At 33.9% G+C, this 27561-nt stretch overlaps 1 protein-coding gene across 1 annotated transcript in view; it reads left to right on the forward strand.

The window, feature by feature from the left end:
• Nucleotides 1-27561, forward strand: part of LOC104850012 (EGF-like and EMI domain-containing protein 1) — a 543433-nt gene that overhangs the window by 320447 nt on the left and 195425 nt on the right. The window contains exon 4 of the mRNA XM_033762692.1: nt 13536-13658. Within this exon, the coding sequence (XP_033618583.1) occupies nt 13536-13658 (123 nt within the window). The remainder of the gene's footprint in view (nt 1-13535; nt 13659-27561) is intronic.

The following is a 27561-nucleotide window of genomic DNA, read 5'->3' on the forward strand; positions in this document are numbered from 1 at the left end:
AAAAAAAAAAAAAAAAAAAAAAAAAATACGATACATAAGAGGTATTTGTACTTTGGGTAATTTTCAAAAGGAAAATAAAAAATCCTTTAAAAACAAAATGAAAATACATGCTAAATTGTGTTAAATATATTTGGTTTGGAAAAAGATACAAATTAAATTCTAAAAATTCTCATTTTGTCCATTTTACTCTGTTATGGCCACCACTGTTTATATTAATACCAAGTCCCTGAAGACAATATAAGCTATCACTAAAATTGTGTGATTGTATACTAAATCGACCATACAACTTAAAATAGAAGCTTCTTTGGGGAAAATGATCAAGTAGAAGAAACTCACATCCACAAGTGTTGTTTAAATGTAGAAATAAATATCTTATTGATGTAGCTGTTTTATAAAATTTTTATGTTTGCAGTTCTATTGCATTTTGTCTTAAAGCAGAAATACAATACTGTACTGCAAACATATTTATTTCTTGAAGAGACTGCAGTGTGCCTTTACAGATGGATTTATATTCTGGATGATATCATTGAACTTTTGTCATGAGTAACCTGGAAGACTTGCATATGTCAGGGAATTTTTGTCATTCATCTTACTTTTGAAAGACCAAATTTATTTGCAACCTTGAATGACATTGGACACATAAAACAGCCTGAAATCTATCATGTCATGAGTATCTTATAAAACTGCAATTTAAAATCCTAAGTACTAACCTGGTTTTCAGAACCATCTTCAAAGCCAATGACTTTCAAATTTTGTACTCATGAACACTGATTTCCAGTTGATTACAATAACTTTAAATTTTCATTTATTTTTTTTCTGAGTGCATGAGGCCACCAGTGTGTAGCATGTCTTCTTCGGTTTTAAAGAAAAGTAGAAAACGATAGGATTGGAACTGCATGTATATATCTTCTTTTTATTAATGTCAATATGTAACTGACCAGTGAACAAGCTCTGATAATGTACTTTATCCTCGGACGATTCAGTCAGATTATGTATAAATAAAACAGAATGACATGAAAATAGAGCTAACGGATAAGAGCAAGAATGTTTTCGAACTTTTTCAGCATTGAAGAGCAAGAAACATGGTATAGCTTACTATGGCATTGTAATTCTGTCTATATTAAAACTAAATTTGTGTTCAATACAAATTAAATAAGAGAGCAAGTTCTATAAGCCAGTTTTGGATTTTCAAATATGTGATAGTAACTAATGTTTAGCTAATAATATAATTGCTACTATTTATAGAGCTTATGCTATACTTGAAGAATTGTGAAAAACATTTACAACATATTATATAATTGATTTTCATGCTAGCATTTTAAGTATTTTTTTCCTTACCCTACCAGTGACAAAATTAGGATGAAGTCAAAGACAAACTGTGCACAAAATAATTTAATCCTGTGCTTATCTTTATCTTGACAGATCAGGAACTGACTAAGCCAAATAAATGCCATTCCACTAAGAATTGTTGCCTACCCAGGAAAATTAAATTTAGCTATTCTTCAAGGGTTTCTACTTTAGCCCTGAGGGGAAGTTGATGATATAGATGGTGTGACATTTTTGTTTTATCAAATCTTACACAAAAAGTGTGATTAAAAAATACAATGAAGGCTCCTATTGAGTGCCATCCAACAGAAAGGTGGGTTTGTAGATACATTGTGGTGTATCCTTATTCACCTTATCACTGGGTCTGGGATCACGGGACTCCCGGATCTTGCTCAAAGTTGAAATGACCATGAAACGAAACCATTTTAAGTCAATTCAGGACATTGAAGCAGCCACGATAGTGCAACTGAAGACACTCATGAAAGAGGACTTTCAGAACTGCTTCAGAAAGTAGCAAGAATGATGGGATAGATGTTTCCAAAGCAAAGGGGTGGGTGCTGAAGGATAGTAATGATTGCAATCCATCTTCTATTTTAAAACTTTTTTTTTTTTTTGGTATCAAGGATAGAACTCTTGACCTTGTGCTTGTGAGACAGGCAGCAGAACCACTGAGCTAAATCCCTAGCCCCATTGTAATACTTTTTAAAAGTGTAAACATTTACCATATTATCTATTACCTTGTAAATGTGGGTCCCCTTTTTAAGGTAATACATGGTCACTAATATACCTTCCAGTAAAAATATTTTAGAATGCTATCATTATGACTTGAATCTGAAGAGTGTTGCAGAGCTCATAAACATTCACATACATTGCTGCTTTCTCAAGTATGAAGCTTCCAGCTGGCTACACAATGCAGCCTTGGCCGGGGAAATGGACTGAAGAGAAGGCCTGTGTTCTATGCTACTGATTAACTTTAAATGCTACAAGAAACAACTTCAGCACAATTTTGAAGATCATTACATATTTTACTAAATATTGTAAAATTCAAGTACATACAAATTTTATACTAAAAATGATACAGCTTTACACCATAACAGATAGTATATAGAAAAAGAAAAGGAAGGTAATGAAACCTTTCAGCTTTAACTTTAAATGAATATTTGCAGTTTATTTGCTCTTTTGTTTATTTGTTTGTTTTCCTGAAAGCACCCTTACTGCAAAGTCAAGAGGCAAGGGCAGAATAACTACAAAAAAACCAGCAACAACATTTTATATTCCTTTCATAGGAAAATAGTAACCATTAACATACTTGTTGTGTTTTAAAATTTTTTTCTAAGAATATATATTGATAAATATGTAGATATAAGATTACTACTATGTACAAAAACAGAAGTAAACAAATCTTAATATATAAAAATATTTGCAGAGGTAAATTATTCTTTTGGAATGTGAGTACTAATTACTATATGATTGTTGTAATTGATTTAAAACTGTTTACTATGGATATAGTATTTATTCTTTCTGTGGCATTAAAATACATAAAACATTATATGCATTGTGAATATGTCCTTGGGATATATTGTTATAAGTGGAATTAATGGAAATAAAAGCATATGAATATTTTGATATTTGTAGCTACGTGAACTTCAATAAGCCTTTCCTAGCATGTGCACTTACTAGCAAAATATGGTACATTCTTTTTGTCACATACTCACCAACTCTACGCATTAGCTTTGGTTTTAATCTTTATAAATCTCACTATGGAAGGAGGTATTAGTTTCATTGATTTTTTTTTTAGAGTAAGATGTTCGACAATATTTGACATTTATTGTATGTTTATATTCTTTCATTTTTATTTTATTTTGTTAGAACAAATTTCTGTTTGTATTTGTGAATATTCATCTTTCATTACTGATTCATACGTATATCTATATATATATGTATATATATATAGATATATGCATATATGATTTTTATCTTTGTCTTTTATGTGCCAGTATTGTTTTATTCATCATATTTATCTTTGAAATTTTGAAATTTATCTTTTGAAAATTTGGGCATAAATGAGGACTTCTGTCATGCTTTCAGCTTTTCTATTTATACTTTTCATTCCTAGTATTAGTCTGGCTCCAAAAATAGAAAACATGTGTGAATTCTTTTAGCTGCTTTATTTGTTACCTGAATTTTTGCAGAGCAAAAGAAAGAATTGGGTCTTTTAGTGTAATTTTTTATATACTCATTACTTTGATCAACATAACCTAATTAATTATCTTTTATTTCTTAACTCCTGCCAATGTCTGAATCCAGTATTACCAGTTAGGTTGTGAGTTTTCTGAAGATAAGGAGCCAAATGTCATTTATATCTGTTAATAAATTGTATGATTATTAGTTAAATAAACATATACAGAAAGGGATCTTTGCACATGACATTTATTATTTTAATATTTTAGATTTAAAACTGGTTACCTTTATTACTGTTTTTCTCTTATATGATCTTACAGAAATATACTAATGTATATTCTGTATGAGTAGAAATCCTTACATTCATTTCACTATCATCTGATATGATTATATAAGAGATTTTTATATATTTTTTGCAGTAAAAACGTTCCCCTTATTCAGTGAACAATTTTTAAATTGAAAGATGGATTAAGCAGTGTTTCACTCTTGGAATTGGGCAACACACCAGAGCACCCTCCTCCTCTACCTTCTCTACGCCCTGAGGAGGCTTTCCCTGAGCAGCCCTAAAACTGCCAAAGGAAATGAAGCCAAGTCTTTCAGATGAGAAGAGTAAAGTTACGGTCCATTAAACAAGTGACATTTTTAAGCATGAAAAGAACAAGCAGTGTGGATGCAGAAAGCATGTATTTTATCCAAAAGTATAAGTTAATTTCTAAAAATCCTCATAAGGGCTATGCAATCCAAAAATTGCTTTTGTTTTAAAAATTCTATATTTGGGGTAAAACCACACAGAAGAAATTTGGCTTTGCAAGAGTAACTTAACTATCCACTGAAGTAATTCTGTTATAATATTTTGTTACATTAGGTCTTATACTCTAGTACAGGTCAACACTAGTAAAAAATTGATGAAAATTTTGGAAACTTTTGAAAAACTATTGTTGGAGACTGTGTTGACGTGATACATTTAAATCACTTAATTATTCCCATGCTAGTGAATATTTAAGTTGCTACAAACATTTTTGATACACACTCATGCATAAAAACTTTAGTTTTCTATTTGATGATCATATTTTGTAATAAGCAAAATACCACATGACTTTTATCAACTCACGATGATGTCTGAATAATACAGTATTATAAAGGGAGCTAACATAGTCCAACTCATTTTTAATATACTTTTTGATGTATTCCTAAGACTGATAACACAGAACTCCTGATACCTGACATATTTACACATATCTCCTTTGTTTCAGCAAATTTAGCTTTGAAAATAGTATGAAAATATTCCTTAAGACATCAACCTTCATTAGTCTTTTTCTCCTGTGATATTCTGTAGTAAAAGCCTGGGACCCAATTATAAAGTCCTGCATTCTTTCTTAATTAATGTTTATGAGTCATGAATTCCCAGTTTGTTGAATGAATCAGGTAAAAGAAAAAGAAACAAGCATATAAACTCTCAGCTAATGGAATTTTCCTTGGAATAATGTAAAGAAGAGATGAAGAAATAGTACAAAGAGGGCTTTTCTTTCTGGCTTTCAAAAGCTTAATAGGAGCAGACCAATTATCTTGCTGAGAACAACCATAAAAGTTAGATGCAATGCTGTAATCATACATCTGAAGAGAAAATATCATGGCAGCTAAGAGAGTCAGTGAGGTGAATTTTCTCCTTGAGGGATTGATTCTTAAGTGATATAATAGGAAAGGTTGAAAGGAGTGAAACAAAAGTGTTGAAAAGCAGAAAAGGCAATATAGAGTTGTCAGCAGTTTCATTGGCCTGGAGAAACATTGAGTTCAAAATGAATACCAAAGCCAAAATGCAAGGGATCAAGATACTGGAGGAGAAGTATACCAATCAAGGCCTAGTAAGAGACAAAACCAAAGCACAGATTTGGCAAGAGAAAGAGTATTATAAAAAAATTATTGCTTAGATATCAGGAATGAAATATTGATAAGAGATGTAAAAAATAAAACATTGGAGAATATAAGAAGAGCAGCTTTTTGAAGAAGAGTCACAGTCAGGACTGAAAAGTAGTAACTAAGAAAGGAACAAATTTGGAAACATCCTTTTCATACCCAGCTAAGTTGAAATTAAATCACTCCAGAAAGCTGTTAGGATGGTAGGAAAGCTTTTAAGATGCTGCTGACCAGAAATGGTAGGCAGGAACTTGCCCATTGGCATGGCAATAGGATTAATTGAGAAGCTCCCTGCTGGAGACTTGGTGATGGAGCTTACTAAAAGTTATGCCCCAGAAGGCTTCCCATTACCACCACAGGGTAGCTGCTTACTGGTGAAGAAGCTTCCCACCAGAAAGCAAGTAGCTTCCTGGCAGCTACAATGGACATGCCTAAAAACTAAAGGCATCAGTACTAAAGTTAGAAGTCTTTTTCTCTTGCAGTAATTCTTCAGTGTACTCTACTACAGAAGTCCCTCATTGTATTTGCTGGCAAAGAAGAAACACTTGCAGGGTCCAAATCCATGATTATAAAGCAAGAGAAAGATGAGTTGGTTTACAGAAACTGGAAAACTGATGACCAAGATGGAAAATTTCACCTGAGAGTTAGAATTTAATTAAAGAAGCAACTGCAAATTGTAGAAAAATAAGGTAGTCAAACTGAAGTAGATGAAACTAATATTATATTACTAATAGCTGATTATAGAATTGATAACTGGGAAACCACAACAATACATACATAGGCTGAAGCCAAGATAAAAATATGTACATGATAAAATGAAATAAAATAGGAAATATGAGAAGACAATGGATATATCCATAATAAGTTTCACAGACGTGTGTATGAAAATACTAGGAGAAAAAGAGAAAGGAAATGGATTTGAAGACATAATGGTAAGAACAATTTCTTAAGGTAGACATCAACCAATAAATCAAGATATACTGCAAACTCCACAAAGAAAATCTTCAAGAATAAATATATCAAGGCCTACAATTGTAAAATATATAAGGAAAAAAGAAAACAAAAAAATCTTAAGAGCAGTCAGAGAAAATCCATCATATTATTTCCAAAAAGATATTTGTATAATGAGTGAATTCAAATGGTGCTTAAAGAACCATGGGCCAACTCAGAATTCTATTCTGTTGAAAAAGTGAATGCATGATAAATGGATCATAGGCAAATTTCATGTGTGAAACACCTTCAAATAATTTATGCAGATAAGCAATCCTCAAGAATGGGTGGGATATGCAATATGGACAGTAAATAATGACTTTGGTTTAAATAGCACAGATGAAGGGTAATAGAATAACTTAATTCCTCTGAAGTGGAGACAGCTGCCAAATACTACAGCAGTTCAAAGATCAAGGTCAGCATAAAAAGTTCTAAGTCATATTTACATGAAAATGGCACTTTACCTATGCAGTTTTCCTCTTTGGAACATGTGATATGAGTCCAAACTAAGGAAACAATTTCCAAAATCAAATTGAAAGTCATTGTCCAAAATGTCTTATTGTACACTCAAAACTGTCAATGTTGTCAAAAGGAAGAAAATTCTGAGAAACAACCAAGAAGAGCCTAAGGAGGCATGATAATTAAATCTAATATCATAACCTAGAAGGAATCCTGGGACAGAAAAATAACACTTTAAAAACTGAGGAAATATGAATAAGTATGAATTATTTAATAAACATATCAATATTGATTCATTAAATATAATAATTATATGTGACTAATATATTTATAAGGTTGGAGTATGATATGTGTGGAATATGAAAACTCTATTATGTGTGCAATTCTCTATAAATCTAAAAATTAAATTTTTATTTAAAAATTTAAAAATATCATTTATTGACAAACAACCCATTAAAAAAAAATTCTTGCCAGCTGATGCACATGAAAAGAAATACTAAGATCTTGTTATAATGGTTATTTTAAAGTCATATGTAGTCAAAGATATTTTATAATTTCCCTAAGGTTTATCATTCCCACAACTCTTCATGAATTTGACTTTTGACCTTATATATTTCTCCTTAGCTACCTTTCTACACTTTCCAAATGATGGCGATATCTCCATTGAAGATGAAGATATTAATTTCTTTCTAAAACTAACTATATCTTAGATAAATATATTGTTTTTAATGCATGCTTTAGAAGTCTTATTTAAGAAAGATATTTCCAATTCTAAGTGACAAATACATTTTCTAAAGTCTAACCCTCATGTGTTTCATATACATATCTGAAATTCATATTTGTATATTATATATTATTTTTCATATTAACTTGTTTTTCAACTTTAATAACTTTATATATACCTGTATCTGTTACTCAGCGCTCTATTCTTTATCTTTGTTAACAAAGTGATGGTTCTGAATTTCCATAGCATGATTCAGTATTCATACACTGAACTTCTATTTAATTTTTCTTCAGTGATTATATCTGCTATTAAGATGGACCAGTTCTAAATTTGTATGTCCCTCCTAACAAAGATTATACTAAACAAAAATTGCAATAATAAAAGGAAAAAGGTAAATCAGAACCCTTTTATTAACTATAGAAAATATGTAAATTGTTAAAATTTAAAGATATGAAAAACATGTTAATGAACTTGAATACTTAAAATATATACTTATTAATATGTGTATATCTATAATACATTCATGCACTATCTACATATAAAAAACAACATCTGGCAATTTCAGAATACACATTGTTTTCCAATAAATATAGATTGGGGGTGGGAATTGAGTGTGTGATAGAATACAAAACAACCTTTAACAATGTTTTAAAAATTGAGAGTATGCAGAGTATATTCTCTGTTCACCATGAAATTAATTTAATATTTCATAATGAGAAGCTGGTAATTCCTTAAGTGTTAGAAAACCCCCCAAATGAATTTCAAAATAACCTAAGAAAGAAATTCTATTCAGAATTAGTAAATATCTTTTGATTTGAATAATGGTTAAAATATGCCAAACTATAGGATGCAAGTGATACTTTAGTTTTAGAAAAATGTGTAGACTAAAATAAACACATTAGTGTAAACTGCCTTGGCAGACACTACCATCAATTTTCCTTTCCCTGCACACATATGCAGTCCCCCCATTAAGAGAAGAAGGGATCCTTCCTCTTCCTTACATCTCAGTTGACCTGTGGTTTATTTTAGTGTGTGCTGCCAAAGCAAGCACCACCTGTGGCTTATTTAATCAATATGTGTATAAGAAATGATGCTATCAGACTTCTAAGGTGCTATCATAAAATGTCTTTTGGGTTCTATGTAAATCTCTTGAGATGATCTGTCTGGGAAATGACAACTACCATTTAAAATGTGTAGACTCAGAGAGCACCAAGCAAGGAGAAGACCACGCTAATCATGTGTAGAGGCTGCATGGAAAGAAGAAAACAAGTACGCAGCCAACCAGAATCCCGAACACCTCAGCCCAAATCTCGCAAATGAGTGAAAGAAAAGCCTACATGCAAGTCCAGCCCTAGCTTCCCCTGACATCTGCCATCTATGAGACCCCAAGTGGAGACCATGCAACTGAACTTCGAGTCCCAGAAAAGTGGAAATTAATGATATATTGTTTCTTTAAACCACTTGGTGTTGCAGTGGTTTGTTACATATTTATGGATAATCAAAAGTATTCTAAAGAAGATAAGCTAAAAAGAAATTATCTAAATTTCCATGTTGTTAAAGAAACCTGAATAATATAGAAAGCAATATTAAATATCCTAGCACAAATTAATTGAATAGAAAAAATGTTCATCATTAGAGCCAAAGCTTTTTTCTTGGAAAAGGCTAAAGCAGATAGATAATAAAGAGCTGAAATAGAAAATAGGTAGGTAATATCTACACACATAAATAAAATCAATAAATATATACATAGTACAGCTGATCAAGAAAAAAGGATACATCTAAAAATTAGAGAATATTACTAGGAACTTAATAGAATTTACATGAAATGGGAAATTTCTTTTTTTCTTGTGGCACTGGGGATTGAACTAGGGTCTTTGAGCTTGCAAGGCAGGCCACCAAACCACTGAGCTAAATCCCCAGCCCAGAAATTTCTTAAAGCATAATTTCTCCAACATATTTCATCAAAAGCTGAATATTAAACATGTAGTAAATAAGCTGAATGCAATATTATGTCTACACACACACAGATACACAGTACAAACCCAGGTCTAAATGGCATAATAAATGAACTTGTCCAAAAATTTAAGTAAGAAATGACCCCAATCTTATATATATTCTTTCAGAGAATAAAAAAGATTTTAAAAATTTCTGATTTGTTTTATGCACCCAGTGCAACATGTGTGCATAGTAAGAATATTATATTAAGAAAGAAAAAGTAGGGCTGGGAATTTAGCTCAGTGGCTCCGCTGCCTGCCTCACAAGTGCAAGGACCCAAGTTCAATCCCCGATACCAAAAAAAAAAAAAAAAAGGTAAAAGCAAGAAAGAAAATGTACAGGAAAGTCATTCTCATGAACATAATTGCAAAAATCTTAAACAAAATATTAGGTAACTGATGCAGAAATACATTTAAAAAGTTTATTTCAGTGAAGCAAAATTCAATGCTGTCACATCGCAGAATTCCTAAGAAAAAACTATGTAATTATCTTTGTAGAGAAAGAAAGTAGTAAACAAGGCTTACAACATACTTATGGTACAAATATGTAGGAAATTAAGGAGTGGAGGGGAACTTTCTTAATCTGTTAAAGCTAATCTCTCTAGATTTGTAGATAGATGGATAGAAAATAGATGATACAGATATATCTCCAATCTGAAAGTACTTATTATACCTAATGTGAAATGCTGAAAACTATCCTGTTAAAGGTTACCCTACCACTTCTATTTAAAATTTTACATAAAGACCAATAAATAAAAGAATTAATACTTAAGAACTGAACAAATGGACAAAATATTTGGACAATTATTTCAACAAGATGTCATCCAAATGGCCAATAACATGAAAATGTGCTTAATCTAATTAATAATCAGAAAAATGCAAATTAAAGTCACAACATGATGCTATTATAAACTCCTCAGAAGAGCTGAAATGAAAAAAAAACAGAATATCTCAAATGTTGGCAAGAATAAATAGCATCTGGTCCCCAATACACAGCTGGTGGAAGTATAAATTAGAATAATCTGTTTAAAAGTCTACTTGGCTATAACTATTAGAATGCCATATCTCTTGACCTAGCAATTATAGTTTAAAATATATTACTTAAAACATGCCTATGTAAATTAATTGAAAACATGTATATAATGCTCGTAGCAGCCCTCTTCACAATAGCCCCAAACAAGAAAATATTCAATTGTCCATTGTGTAAAATGGATTAGTAAACACTATGGTATACTCATAGCATAAAATAATATTCATAAATAAGAATGAATAAACTACAAGTATATGAAACAACATGGATATATTTCAGAGTACTGAATGAAAGAAACCAGACACACATATACATAAATACAGAGTATAATTCTATGTGTACAGTTCAAAAACCACAAAACTAACCTATAGTGTTAAAACTATAGTGTATACAGTTGCTTCCTACTCTCTTCAATAAAGAGGGCTGCTGCTTCCTGGGTGCTAATCACATTCTTGCACTGCATTAAGATTGCATTGTGGACCAGGGATCGAACTCAGGACCTTGCGCTTGCAAGGCAGGCACTGTGACACTGAGCTAAAACCCCAGCCCTAAAGGTTTTATGAACAAAGCCTCAGTTGCATGTGAACTAGCACAAAAAATCAAAAAGTGGGATCTCTTCTTCTTAAAAAGTTTCTGCACAGCAAGAGAAACCACCAACAGAGTGAAGAGATAATCTACAATGTGGGAACAGAAATTTACCAGCTGTTCCTCAAAGGTCTACTATCTAGAATATATAAAGAACTTAAAAAAATCAAACCTCCTAAATTTAAAGATCCAATCCAAAAATCGGCCTCTGAAATGAACAGACATCTCTCAAAGAAGTAGAAATAGCAAATAAACATAGGAAAAAATGTTCAATACCACTGGTCATTCAAGATATGCAAATAAAAACAATGCTGAGATTCCACCTCACCCCAGAAAGAATGGATGTTATCTTGAAATCAACCAACAACAAATACTGGCAGGGCTGTGGGGGAAAAGGGACCCTGCTCCACTGCTGGTGGGAGTGTAGACTGGTGCAACCACTGTGGAAATCAGTATCCACTGTGGAAGTCAGAGATTCCTCAGAGAACTAGGACCAGAGGTCCCATTTGACCCAGCTATTTCCCTGCTGGGTATCTTCACAAAAGAATTAAAATAATCATGCCACAGAGAAATATGTGCACCCATGTTCATAGCAGCACAGTTTGTAGTAGTTAAAACTTGGAAACAGCCCAACTGTCCTTCCACTGGCAACTGGATAAAGAAAATGTGGGGTTTTTAAAAAATAAAATGGAGTGCTACTCAGCCATAAAGAAAGAGAAGTTAGAGACATTTATATCTAAGTGGATATACATTGAAGCGATATTCAAGTGAAATAAATAAGACACACATGTATAAATACTGAATAGTTTGTCTGGTGTGAGAAATTGAAAATGTAATTAAGGATCAAAATGTATAATAGATAATGTGAAATAGGAAGCAAAGGTGTAAAGGGAAAAGGGAAGTGGGAGGGGTGGGGAAAGAAAAGAAGGAAATGGAATATTAAAAAAAAAAAATGGGAACAAATAGAAAGTGGTGGAGAGGTTAAAGGGGGCCAGGGGAATGGGGAAAAATAAGAATCAATATATATTATGTAAAGGTACAAATCTCCAATGATGAATGTCATTATATTGTGTACCTAAAATGTACCAATGCACTTTATTTTTAAAAAGATTGCATCGTGGGCTGGAAATGCAGCTCAGTGGTAGAGTGCTTGCTTAGCATAAAAAAGGCCTAGAGTATGATCCCTTAGCATGCAATGCAATGAAAAGAAAAAGGGATTGCATTGTTATATTTTATTTCTATAAAAGCACCATAAAGCATCCTTTAAAATTGTATAATGCCTATTTGCATGACACAGTTCAATGAAAACTTACCTAAAAGTAAGCAAACCACAGTGGCTGCCTATCTAACAGCAGATAAATCAGTGGTATCCAATCACGATGAACCGCAGCTCACTGCCTGTTGTCTCCTCTTCCTTTCTGTATCAGTTGTGCACTTTGGTGTCCTGGCTCTGCTTTTTCTGTGCTTCTATTTTACTTCAGCTGTCCTCTAAAGACCCGCTCTCCCTCTTTTTCCCTCTTCCTCCTTCTCTCCGTCTTCCTCTCTGTCCCGTGCCGATGTGTTCCATTCCATTTTTCCCTCACTCCCTCACTCAGAAAAACTCATCTCACGAGACAAAGATCTATCATGTCGCCAGAATGCATGCAGTAGAGGCACGTGTTTTGAGCAGAACTGTAACAGATCACCTCATGGACTACTATCAAACCTGCAGATGGTTGTAAATACTTACCAGCTGTCTGCGGAATAGGAAATTGAGCATTATCTGCAAAGATAACTTCTGATCCCAGGTTTAGAAGTGGATAAATCTCCTACAATCAAATTGCATTTCTGTTTAGTCCTCAACCCCAAGGGATTATAACCTTTGGAAACCTCACTATTTCCTTTTACTGTGCTCCCACTTTATAAAGCACTGTCAATACGTAGCAGTAAGAGCTCAGTACTTATGTGAAGAACTAGCAACAGCGTATTTAACAGATGAATAGGTGACCTAGTTCTGGATTTCGTTTCTCTCCCTAATCACAGTCTCACCCTCACGTGATGATTGTGTATGAAATTTCTAGGTGTGTACTATTAGTTTCCCAAATCCAGAAGACCAAAAACCTTCTTGATTCACTGTTCAAAAGTGATAGTTCAGATACTAAAGACTATAACTTATTTCTTTCTTTGCACCTAGTTACAGCAGTCTACCTCTAATTATTACCATTGCATCTCATTTAATCTAAGGCTAGAGAACGATGCCACTGTATGATGCTTCGATTTAGGAGAGCCACCAAAGTTTGTTTCCCTGTGTTCAGTTTCAGGAGGCTGATTGTCTTTAACTATTTAATTGCAGATGTAAATGAATGTACCATGGACAATGGTGGCTGTCGGGCTCAGTGCTGTAATACAACAGGCAGTTATTACTGCAGATGCCAAGCTGGCCAGAAGCTGGAAGAAGATGGCAGAGGATGTGAAGGTAACAGTTAGGGCTGCCTGTGTACAGATAAGGAGAGACCAAGGGTGTGATTTAGAAGAGGGGCTTTGTGCTTTATCAAGAGCCAGTTGAAATGCTCGTGTAGAATACTGTCAAGAGCACAGATCTTCCTCTCATGCCTACATTACAAAATTGAGGCCCATTAGAGCACTTCAGGTAGCTTATTATAGGAAACATAATTATATACTGGTTTGGTTGTGTCATGTTCTGATTATGGAATTTCAATCATTCATTTAAATCCCCTTGGTAAAGTACATATTTTTGAAAGCATTTCACTTAATTCTAGGGTAAAACTGGTGCTTATCATAAAATACTCGTGTGTTGCTACAATAGAATTTGAAGGGCACAAAACTAAACACTTGGTGTAAAATTAGCTTTTTGCCTAACTTTAATATTCTGCGTCCTTTTAAAATTAATTCTTTTCCAGTTTTATTTATGAATTTGTCATCTTACTCATTTGACAATCGTTGAGTACTTATTCTGTATCAGGCATCACTGCATGCTCCGGAGATATAAAAATTAATGAGAAAAAATTCTTTCTTCCTTAAAAGAGCCTAGAGAAGCAAAGATTGAGACATGCCCAAACCTTACTAAGTGCATTATAGCAGTGTGTTAAGTGCACTGGATTTAAAGAGAGAAGGATTTGAGCCCCTTAATTATGTGTGTATCTTAGGGCAGGTGATTGAATCTTGCTAACATTCTCCTCCTCTACAGTTTAGGATAATGGTAGTTACTGAAACTACAAACTGTGCTAAGATATGCATTTAAATTACTTAGCACGGAAAGTGGCCTCTACTACATATTCAAATGCTATCTATGCATTGCAGTCATTTATGAACTCAATTCATTAGGTCTGAAATGAGGGATAGGAGAGTGTCTTCTTAGACAGTAAGTGAGGGAATCCTAGACTAAAAGGACACCTTTCCATGCCTTATAATTATCTTTACTGAGTCCCCCTCCAGTTCATACTACTAAAAGCCTTTAATATTTTATTTATTTATTTTTATTTTTGCAGTACTGGGATTGAACTAGAGACTTTGTATTGATATATTGTATTGATATATCCCGAGGCCCCACCCATCCACAGATTTTTGTTGTTGTTGTTTTTTGTTTGGTTTTTTTTGGGGGGGTAGGGTCTCACTAAATTGCCAAATGGCCCAGACTTAGCTTGAATTCACAAACCTCCTGCCTCAGCCTTCCAAAATGCTGGGGCTGTAGGGATTCATCAATATGCCTAGCTTAAAATGTTTTATATATTCAGACTATTTCTGTATAAACTATTCCGTTTATTTGTTTAAAATCACAGTAGAAAAAAATTTGTTCTGCCTTTATTTTCTCACTGATCTTAGAAAAATCACACTTATTCCCCCCCCCTAATAATATTTGTTGCCGATGGACACAAATGAAAAACTTGGTAGGTGAAAACAGAACAAATGACGTCCCCCATTGAAACTGCCTGGGGCTGCAGGTTTGATTGCGAGTGCAAGGTAGGATCTCTGATCCAATTCCCTTTATTACTGTCTTCCAAGCAAGAGTATAGCACGTAGCAACAGGAAGCTAAATAGTTCTTTAGGAAAATGAAAATGAAAAGATACTAAGATTTTCCTAAACAACTATTTGATACAGATAGTAAATTAGAGATTCAAATTCTCATTTGTTAAACATACAATGATCTCAAATTTGGTTCCAAAGAACATTATATTGAATGCTACAGCTGTAGAATTACTCATTTAAAACACTTTCTAAATGCATTAATATAAATTTAACTTATTTGAATTACTTTGAAAAATATGAATCAACCTCTTAGTTGACATTTTTTGTGCTATTAAAATAAATCTAGAATATGCTCTTAAATGGAATTGCAGTAGTTGTAATTGGCCTTATTAAGTGATCTTATTTTTAAGCTCTTTCTCTAAAGAAATGTGAATTTATAGAGAAGCCCACTGATTAGTCAATTGCATTGGCAGTCCCTCATCTCAGGTACAGCACTGAATCTAAAGTATATTTTCTGATTTAAAGGGCAGATAGATTCTTACAAGGTACATGTTAAATGAGGAGCAAAAAGTGGAGAAAACAGCCTGCCCCTGGATGTTGTAGGAATGTTAATGTATTGATACAAATCTATTCACAGGACATAAGATTTTTCTTCTGTAATTTGTTAGTGTGAGTTATAATATTTGTAGATTTGTAAATATGGAACTTTCTGCATTTCAGGGAAAACTCCAACTAGATTTTATCATTTTATTTGTTATTAAATTCAATTTTTGTCATTTTGCTTAGGATTTTTCTACCCATAACTATTAAAGAAAAGAAGATAGTAATTTTTGTTTTTCACATGTTCTTTATTACAGCAATTTTTTACCAAAGTGATTTTGTTCCCCATAGACACTTGGCAATGTCTAAGACATCATTTTTATAACAGAGTAATAAGTACTGCTGACATCTAATGGATGAGGCCAAGATATTGCTAATATCTTCTGTGGCTATGATTATACTTGTACTAGGCCTTCTCATTCCATCATCCATGTCTTCTTAATATATTCTATTTTCTGTTCTGTTCCTGCATATGCTGAACCAGTCTTTTGAGCTTCAGAGTTCAATGATTTAAATTTAGTTTTACAACTCATTTGTCTCAAAACTTTCAGTTTCTTCCTGTGTGTATGCTCACTTTTATAAATGGTATCTTTTCCTTGTACTATTTCACAGATAGTCATTCTATATTTTGCATATTATTTCAAAATCTTTGGTCCCTTCCATAAGTTAAGTTTATTGTTTCATAGTTTCAAATTTTCATATTTCATAGGCATCATTCACATATTCTTTCCTTTTGTGTTTTGTATGCCTGAATTATAGAACTTCTTATAGATCACTTTAACAAAGTACATGTTTATACTATTGACTAGACTGGAAATATCTCCTAGGACATGTTGTCTTATCATTTTTTCATTTCCAGATCACAGTTGTCTGGCATGTACTGGAATTCCATAAATGCTTATAAATGATGGATGGACGAATGTCCACCTAAGCATCCAGTCAATATGCCTTTGATTCATTTTCCTTCATACAAATCCTAATCATGCTGGAGTTGTCCTTTAAAATTTTCACTAGTTAATCCATTCAGTTATGTGTAGGTGTTAATGTAAGTATTTACTGATAACAAGTCTGTTACATGTGAAAGGCTAGATCACATTTTTACTTCTAGGGAATAAGTCAAATACTTTGGTTGAGTTTGAACTCTCTGAACCATGTCTCCATATAGCTTATATAAATCACTGGTGCAGTAGCATAACCAGTGTGCCTGTTCAACCCAGTACTTCAATGAAGTAAATTAAACATTTTAATTAAAAGCTACCTGGCATTATTGAATATTTTAGTAAATTACCTATAAGCTAATTAATGTTGATTAGAAATTTGAAGTAAATTCTTCTAGGTGAGAGAAATACATAAACATTCTATACTTTAATGCAGAGATATAAATTCTTCTAGGTGAGAGAAATACATAAACATTCTATACTTTAATGAAGAGATATTGCTTCACTGACAATTAAAATACATAGTAATTTTTTACCAGTTTTCCCCAAAATGCATTGGATGTGATTATGTTAAAAAGCAGAGACTAACTCAGCATGCCACTGTGAACTTATCATTGTTTTTTCTCTAAAAATAGAAGCTTCTGTATATAGAATTTCAGGAAATTAAATAATTTGAACCAACTCGTAAGGTTAGTTGGTAGACAAAGTGACACTAGAAGCCAAGCTTTCCTATTTGTCATCCAGTATCCTTTCCTTTTGCTTTGGCTGAGAGGTAGCATGAACTGGACAGCCAGTTAATCATAATGGTGGGATCTCATTGCTGTAGAGACCCAGGGCCTTTCAACTGTTAAAGTCATGATCAACAGAGGAGGGAAATTAAGACCTAGAGAAAATGCCTGATTTCCTCTGAGTCCCAGATAATTTCTTTTTAGAACTAGGGCAGAATCTAGTTCCCTCTTTCCCCTTTGTTACTCTTCTCAATCCATCAGTCAATCTAGTCAGTAAACATTTATTGCATAACTACTATGTACTTGACATTGTGTTGGATAATCTGAGAATAAAAGTTTACAAAATGTAGTCTTATTTCATATGAGTTCAGAATCATTAAGCATCCTGGATACAAATTAACATGTAAAATTTTAAATGAAATAAGTAAATATATTATATTCTTTGAAATTTTACCCATCAGCCCTGTGTTCATCAAAAGTAGCTGTTTGTTTATACTCATATTTGGGATTTTTAAGAGATGGGGAGTCTGTTTACTAACCCTGCCCATCAGGAAAACTTTTATTATGTGTAATCTACATTTCTCTTGTTGAAATGTAAGCCTCTTTGACTGTATTTTTTCTTATTTCAAACATTTACAAAAACAAAAACATTTACAAAAATACTTACAGTAATTCTTTCATACTTCTATACACCTCTTCAACTTAAGAATATCACTGCTTTTGCCAAATAGGAAATATTATTGATACTTGAAAAATATATGTCTGCATATAAACTCATTTTTTTGTGGATAGATAAAAATAACTTTAAAAGATTGTGAAGAATTTGCTTGCATATATGACATCTCTTAGTCCTTTGTAACGAATTCCTAAATGCTGCTGGCATTATGGAGAATGCCACATTTGTAGTACTTCCCTGGCCTCAAAGAGCTCACAACCTGTTGGGCTGATTTACAAGTGCAGAATAATCTGAGAAAATTCTAGTGGGCTACTGATGTACTACCCTTATGTACTAATGAAACTGTTATCCTTTTTGAACTTACTAAAATATATTTACAGTGCAGAATTCATTATGTTTAAGAAGACTGAACCACTTATTATTTTTGAGATTTTTTCATGGTGCCAACAATTATGCTGAGTTCCCCATTGATTTATTCATCTATTGATTCATTCACCAGACATGTATGTGATGCATGCGTTGTGCATCATGTCAAATAAGCAGTACGCAGTTTGGTTCCAAATATTGACTGTGACATTATCTGCTATGAGACTAATGGAGATTTATTTGACAAAAACCTTGACTCCTACAGTTTAAGCAAGCCAGGTTTATTTTGGCTCACAGTTTCAGTGGGCTCAAGTCAAGGTCAGCAGGCTACAAGGCAGAAACAGCATGGTGTAAGGTCATGGTGGAGGAAAGCTACTCACAGCACAATGCTCAGGAAGAAGAGAGAGTGAGAGGAAGAGTGGGGAATGAGAATATACTCTTTCAAGACAAGACTCCAGTTATTCACCTTTCTGACTAGACCCCACCTCTGAATGTGAGACTTTTGGCAGACATCACATTTGTTTTTATCTAAAGCATAATATTCTACAACTTGCCCCCCAAAAGTTCGTGTCCATCTCTAAGAATTGCCAAAGTCTTAAGAGTTTTAACATTCTTGAAATTTTCAAGGCTAAAGTCTCTTCTGAGAATGAAGGCAAACTCTTAGCTGTGAACTCTTGTGCCTCACTTCAACATACAAAAGCACAGGGTAATAATACCCATTCCAAAAGGGAGGAATAGACAAGAATTGGATGAAGAAAACTAACACCCAACAGTGCAAACATTAATGTTTTATCTACAAGTCTAGCACTGAGGGCAAGTTGAGTTGAGTTGTGAACTCCAAAGAGTGTGGGTACCACTATGGCATTACCAGTTGCTGCACCCTGATCTCTGTCTTGGATTGTCTCTGCTTGTTTCCTACAGGATTTCTCAGAGATGTTCAATATTCCTGAAATCTCTAGCTTCCTGGGATGTCCACTTCACCTGTGGCTTCATTCTCACAGATTTACACACTGCCATGTCATGCAATCCTGTCAAAGACTATGATCCCATCACACAATTTTTCCTAATCTTCCAGACCTTTTTTCTGAAATTCAGGTAGAAGCTTTCATAACCTCATGACTTGCATTTTTCATATCTGAAGAACCGACATCATGTGAGTTATGTCAGTTTCAGCTGAAAACTTGAATAGTCACTGGCACCCTTTGTGCCGTGCTGCAATGGCCTCTGAGGGCCTAGATGGCTGAGCTGGGAAATATACTTCCCTAGTAAGCCTGAATGAAAGTTTATGGTTTTGTACTCTTAACCCTGAGAGTGGTGAGGGCATGAAGATTTCTGAGATGATCTCAAGGCATCTCTTTTCTTGTCCTTGTACCTATATTTCATGCAAATATTTTCAGTGTCCATGATCTTCTTTGCCACAACTTGGTAGGTGCTAACTTTCTGCTGAAACTTCAAGCTTTTCAAATCATTCAGTTCTGCCTTTTGCTCCTGCTTCTCACTGTAGATCTAACTAAAAGCATCCAGAAATAATTATGTGATAGCCTGAATGTTGGGCTGCCTTGAAATTTTCTTTGCCAGATTACTTTTTCTGCCATGCTTAATCTCAGTCTCTCACACATTCTCAGGACCTGGGAAAAATGTAGACAAATTTTCTGCCTCAGTGTAACATCTGTGGTGGGCTCTAGTCCAGGTCTCAATGGAGAGTTTGTTCCTCCATTGAAACATTCTGAGGCTGTCCTTCACTGCCTTAATTCCTATCAGCATTCTGGTTTTCTGAGCTCTCACCAGTCACTTATCAAATATTGCTTAACAATGATATAGGGCTTCTCCAGCTCACTTCTCCAAACTTTTTCTGTCTTCCTCCAAATCAATTCTAAAGGCTTCTGAACCATATGGTCAAGTAGTAACAATAACAAACCACACTCTCATTAGCAATTTTCTGTAGGAGTTAACTTTCCCACTGCAAAGACAGTATACGAGACACAACTTAAAGGAGGAGAGGTTTGTTCTGGCTCACAGTTTCAGTGTGTTCAATCCATGGCTGGCATACTCCAAAGCAGAAATGGCATGGTGAAAGGTGGTGCCAGAGAATAGCTGCTCATACCATTGTAGCCAGGAAGCAGAGAAAGCAAGAGGAGGAGCCAGGGTCAAGAATACACCCTCAGTGACCTGCCCCTTCTGACCAACCCTACCTCTGAATGTGAGACTTGTGGGAAATTGTGAGTTGGAACCATGAGAGTAGCCTTTCACTTCTTCATCTGTTAAAAAAAAATTCTTAACCTTATATAGATTGAATGAGATATTACGTGGAAAATTATTTACATTTACAGTCACATTAAAATCTTTCTGGGACACAATGACTAATATGAGATATACAGAGCTAATATAAACACATATACATTGTTCTATATGGGAATCAAATACTAGAGATGAATGTAGATGAACTCAGGTTTCCTTCCCAAACAAATGTCCCCTTAACTGATGCTGTGATAATGTCTCCCCAAATAAGAACACATTTAACTTGTATCATTCAACAAGCTGAGGAACTAAATGAGATGCTGAATAAACACACTTAGTCGGTAAACCTTTCCCCTGACTTATGACCACACGAAGAGAGGTAGATGCTCCTTACACGCATTTCTGGTATCCTTCTGCTCCCTCATTTACTCTTCTTCCTAGGGGAGAAGGAATGGATTCCCACCCTTGTGACTTTGTAGGAAGAATGTGGACTGTGGAGTTCAGCCATCCCTCCTGCTTTTTCTTTGGAATCTACAAATGCCTGTTCTGGTGCATTTTGCTGTAACGAAGGCTTGGGCAGAACTCCACATGGGGAAGACTTAGGTTTTCCCAATACATCTGTTACCAGAGTTTGCACAGGGAACTCACTGTTGCTCTCCCTATAAATCCTATTCTCCAGTCTCAGTTTCAGCAAAAATGAAATTGACATTTTGTCTCCATCTGCTTAGGCTAGGTTAGATCTCAGTTATTTTAAAAGTCAGGCAGGCAACATAAATTTGCTATTAGAACCTCTCAAAATGCTAATGTGTTACATTTGTCTGGTGCACAGTAGATACTTCAGAAATTTTACTTCTATCCTTTTTAAAAAATTTTCTGCAATGCCATTTGTGATTGGAGATTTTTTAAAAATGTGCATAGTTGTCTTTCTCTCTCCATGGAGCTTCCAGTTCAATAAAAGAGATAAGATGGATACACAAACAGCTATAGTGTAAGAAGGCAGGAGTAAATATAAGACAGGCACAAGTAAAGTACTATGGGAATTAACAGAACAAAGAGATAACCCAGTATTGAATTAAAATAAGCTGCAAGGAGCAGGGACAAACACTAATCATGCAGTTCTGTGACTGAACAACACTACTTCCTGTTCTGTAACTTCCTTAATATAGTTCCTTGTAGAATTCTACCTAGTAGCCACTTGCCCTGCCATCTCTGCCCTTTCTCTCTTGATTGACACCAGAAGAAAGCATAAGGGATTTCAAAAACAAAGCTGTTACTGCCACACACAAAGCATTCATTGCAGACACTCAGAAGGCATTCTTACTTATCTGTGTGACTTTTAGACTGGAAAAAAAAAGTACATATAATTCAAGCCTGAAATATGTATGAAAGTGAAAATACTTTCTTAAGTCAGTTTTTAAAATAAGACCCACCATCATCCCCCAATAATTCAGAATAATAATTATAACATCTCATCTTTCAGATTTTACTTATAGTAAGCATGATGTTTGGAAGTGAGGAGAGCTGGAAGAGAATGTAACTGATACAAATTGTCCAAGATGAGCTGACTCACTTTGTACGTTTCATCAGGGACAGGCAGATGTGTGACAGTTACAGCTTCCCCAGGTAGTGATCAGAACAATCGGGCCTAGGGTCTCTGGGTGACGAAGAGGGCAGTCACTCACAGAGGCCTCCCACTGCTAATACATCAGGGCAAAATTTGACCACAGAAAAACAAACACACTGCTTTGGCAAGCTGTACCACTTTCAGACACTGAAAAAGATGCAGCCCATCAGGGAGAAAGACTGTGAGGTGGAGTCTGGAAGCAGTGGGCTGGGAGTGATGGAAAGAGACCTTCCTTTCCGAAGTTGGGCTTGCGGTCCTTTAATTTTACTTTAGTTTAGAGTGAGTAGTACAGGTTTTATAGAGTGGGAATAGATCTTTTGTTTTCATTCACACTTACTTTGAGCTTCTCTACCCAGTAGTTTTTTAAATGAGCTAATTCTTTTGAAATATTATAATATATTTTATTTCTGAGAATACTTCTCAAAGTAAGCACTCTATCTTGAATTCCTCAGAGCGTTTATGCTCCATATAATATTTAGAGTTGGAAATCCCATCTATAAAAGGATAGGTATGAGCATACATTCTCAAGGCTATTCTTTTTTAAAGTCTGAAATGTAGAGGGTTGGTTCCTGTCCTTGAAAAATCCATATTAATTTCTATTGCTGTCATAAAAAGCAATCATAGATGAGTAGTTTTTTAATCTTGTTTTTGTAAGAAACTCCTTTATCCATTTCTAAATAATAAAGACATTTCCTTTCAAGAACATATTAAAGGGGGCTAAAAATACATATATGTGATTTTTAATTAGAAATCAGGTAAAATTTACTTTGATAATTTAATTTGGTATTGGCTTTCATGTGCTTATTTTTAGTGACCTTTTGAAGACCAGTCCCTCTGAGCATAGAAGTTCATGAATAGAAATGAGAAGTTTTTTATATCTAAAAATCTGTGTACATAATTTTATCAGTTTAAGTTTCACATTTTTTCTATGTATGTCATTTTATCGGTTTAAGTTTCACATTTTTTGTTTATCTAGTTCTCAATTTCTTACCAGACCAGGTCTGTTCTTCCTTGAATATAATTAATATCCAAACAAATAATATCTCTCATTTTATTTGTCCTGGTGGATACATTTGATGAGTATATTCCACATGCATTACCAAGTAAACTTAACATCCAAGAGAGTGCTGCTCTCCTTTTTACTGTATACCTTCCATATAGGTTTCCCAATGGTAAAAGTATATTATCAAGAATAGTAAATTATGTAAATATGTTGGACCCTTGATGACATATATATCTATATATAAGATATATAGATATATATTGTAATATATATATTACATTACAATTCATTCACATGTGAAATTCATCCTTAAAGAATATGGAACTTTTTAACAAAGGGCAGGTAAGCCTCAGATTGTACAAAAGTGTAGGTTTATGTGATTATTTACTAAATATTGAGGGTAATTTATGATAAATTAATTACCATCAGTAAAATGCCATCTGATTTTTAATCTGTATTGGAATCTGAGAAAAGCAGCGGATCCATTGTAAAACCCTTAGTAATGCAATAGACACTGTGGAAAGGCACTATTTAGTATAGAAGGCCCTTGCTGGCTGTCCTCTGTGAAGGAGACAGATGTTAGCCTTGTTTGATCAACTTGTCACTAGGTCCTGTTGACTCCGTTTCAGAGATAAGATGAAGGTCAGAATGAAGATGCCACAGGTTTCCTGTATGTGGGGACATGAAGGTCAGGGAAGGCGGGTGAGAAGTGAAACAAGAATAATAATGGAAAGAAATAGAGTTTATGTTTGTATTTCATAGCATAATTAAGCACGTGTTGAGATTATGTAGTTCTCTAGTTTCACCACATTTACAGAATATTTTAAATCTTGCAGCATTCCCAACAATGCCATGAACCATCCAATGTCCTTTCTCTGCTTTAAGTATATTTATTTTTTTAGCATGATCAAAAAGACCCTTGTGCTAATTCACCAAAATTTGTGTAAAGTAGTAAGGGAAAAAAGGGGCAGTTATAAGTTCTATTTCATTAACAAGAAAAGAAGTTGGTTTGAAATCTTCTTGACTATATATGTATCTTTGAAGAAGGAAACTGAGGGCTGGGGATTTAGCTCAGTGGTTCTGCTGCCTACCTTGCAAGTGCAAGGTCCCGAGTTTGATCCCCGGTACCAGGAAAAAAAAAAAAAAAAAAAAAAGGAAGGGAACTGGAAGCTTTTGCATTTAAATTAATGATTATAAAGACATGGTGGTTGGGAATTTAGGTCAGTGGTTCTGCTGCCTGCCTTGCAAGCGCAGGGACCCAAGTTCAATCCCTGGTACCAAAAATAAATAAATAAATAAATAAGTAAATAATAAAAGACATGGATTTCTATAAAATTCGAAGGACTGCAAGACCTAAAATATATTTTCTTTTTATTTTACATATTTTCTAATATTTTAATTAATCATCACATTTTGGAGGCCTGATTGAATGCTGGCTGGAAAACACATTAAAACTGCAGTTGAGAAAATTAGGTTAATTATAATTCATTAGACACTGTCCTTATTAAAAGTGAATTGATTTAATCCGTATAAGTCTGATTTGCCTTTAGTATATGCCTATGAATATAATGGCTGGGTTTTATGGTAATTCCAACTTTAAATCTGTGATTTATTTTTAGTTTAGACAAGTAAGATTTTAAATGTAGGTTATTAATATGTTTATATCAAACAATTGAGGTCATAAAAATTGATGGTCCATTGTCAAATAATTTTGGAGAATCTTCAATATTCAATCTCTCTTAAGAAAATCAGGTAAAAGGGGCACCATTTAATTTTGTTTCACTTAAGTTTCCCAGATACATTTTCAAAAATACTCATAAATCTTGACAAATCAAATATTTTCAACTCAAGGATTTTGCATTTGGTAGAATGCATTTTGAGAAATTTTCTGAAGATAGAGACAAGACCTTATTAGGTAGGGCAAAGAGTATATTCAGGGAACTAACTAATGAATGATTCATTAGAGCTGAACAGAGGATAGCTTCAACTCAATAAGGAAATCCCGTAGGTAAATGGGTAGTGGTGCAATTTCCAATGGGAGATATTTGAGTGGAGCAATGATAGGTTGGAAATGAAATTTCTGAAGGTTTTATGGCCTTGATGCTTTGGCATATGCATAAAGACAAAAGAGTATGGAAGTGGCTGGGGAACCATTTATAGGCCACTGAAATTTTCCAGCTATTGATATCCATAAATTGGATTAGTCAATAAATTCTTATGACATGTTGGACCCAGGGGAAAGGGAAAATATCAGTCTTTGTAAATAAGGTGATATATAATATGGAATGAATTGTTGATATCAGAAATACCAACTGCAGTATAAGTGCATCTTTAAAAGCACTGGATAAAGAGATCATATCTTTAGAGTATCTATTCAAAGCCGTCTATCTGTCTGTCTATCTATATCCCAATCCATTTATTCACTGTTTCTAATTTGAAAATCAGAATTAGTTTCTGTGCATTACTCCTCCACAGTTTTTGATGTGGCCATCTGGCAGATTCTGCTTATTATCTTCATTATGAACCTAGGCTTTCTTTTATGCTAATTCCTATTTGTGACCATTAAATTCTAAGTTACATCAGTTTCAAATTAATGAGAAGTAAGATAAAAGATGAAAACTTTTGCTGCATTTTATTATTAATTATGTTGTTCGGGTATAATATTTAGCACTGCTAAATCTGGTTGTAAATAACTTCTGTCTTTGATGAGATGACCTGTCTATACTTTTGCTCCTGTTACTGTATTTACCATTTCCCTTTTGTTAGATGTCAATGAAAAATGGAAATGCCAGATGGCTTCCAAAGAGAAGTGAGCAGCAACTGTCTTTTTTAAAAAAGATTCTGTACATACTAATAAGTAAGCAGACAAAAAAGAATATTCATTTAAAAGAAAAGCCTTCTGCTTGAAACACACACTCTCCGAATTTCACAGTTAATTATGTGCCTTCTCTCAAGATGAATATAACAAATATAGGTAGTAGTCCCCAAATGAAGTAAAAAGGTAGATCACTGCACATTGTCAACATGACACACACAAAACAGAGACCAGGATTCCTCCTTCAGCAGTTTAAGCATCCATCTTTAAAACTGGTTCTCTCTGATTTAAGTGAAGATTCAAGATTCACCCTTTTTTCTTCTATGAGCTTGACAGCAAAATCCTTCACTACTTGGGCATGGAAAGACTCCAGTGGTACCTTCAGACCCACTGACTGTACAGATCAGCATAACCGCTCCCCCACTTAAGTTTGCTTGTATGATGTATAAAATGATGTAGTATTTGATAGAAATATATCAAAAGCTTTTCCCATGTTTGCAGTCCATAATTCTCAAAATAAACCTAAAGCTTTTAACGTATTTTAAAGCTGACTTCCATGAAAGAGACCAGGAAGAGATTTCTAGAGGTTATAATGAAAGTACAAAAACTTGTTTCCCTGAGCTTAGTACGGTAGCACACACCTGCAATTCCTATACTGAATTCCTAAGACTAGCCTGCACTACATAGCAAGACCCTGTCTCAAAAACAAAAACAAACAAACAAAAACACTACTTCCCTGAACCCAAGTTATGTAGAGAATCCGAGGTATCTAGTAAATTCTGAGATTACGTTGATTTAAAGGATTAAAAAGAGAAAAGTATACACATCAATTAAACAATCACAAATTATATTTATATAAAAAGACTAATAATAGTATGTTATACATCGATAGCAGCAACAGCTTTTCCATGTTCTGCAGTAATCTGAACAAAATTATAGACATTCAGCACATTCCATTAAAAACAAAACAACAACAACAAAGAAAAGAATAATATCCAGAAAACAGCAAAGTTCTGTTGCTGTTGTGGTACCTGGGACCATTTTTTTTTATTAGCATCTTAATCATCATCTGGAAAGAGAACATTCTAGAGTAATATCATTAAATGTAGCTCTGATAAAGCACGGTCCCTACTATGTATCATAAAGCAGGTACAAGATATTTTACATTCATAGAGGCATGATACAGTACCATCCTACATCAATAATACTAGAATCAGTTTTGGTTTGAAATTTACTTTGTCTGCAAATAAAATTGCTACCCCTATTTTTTTCTGGGCTCCTGTCACATGGAGAATTGTTTTCTATCTTTTCACTTTCAGTCTATGAGCTTATTTTTATTTTATTAGTCTTTTTATATAAATATAAATATATATATATATAAATTGAATTTTGGGAAACTTTAA

The sequence above is a fragment of the Fukomys damarensis genome, unplaced genomic scaffold (assembly GCF_012274545.1).
Source record: "Fukomys damarensis isolate Sample0158 unplaced genomic scaffold, DMR_v1.0_HiC HiC_scaffold_12, whole genome shotgun sequence".
In the NCBI taxonomy this organism is placed as follows: domain Eukaryota; kingdom Metazoa; phylum Chordata; class Mammalia; order Rodentia; family Bathyergidae; genus Fukomys; species Fukomys damarensis.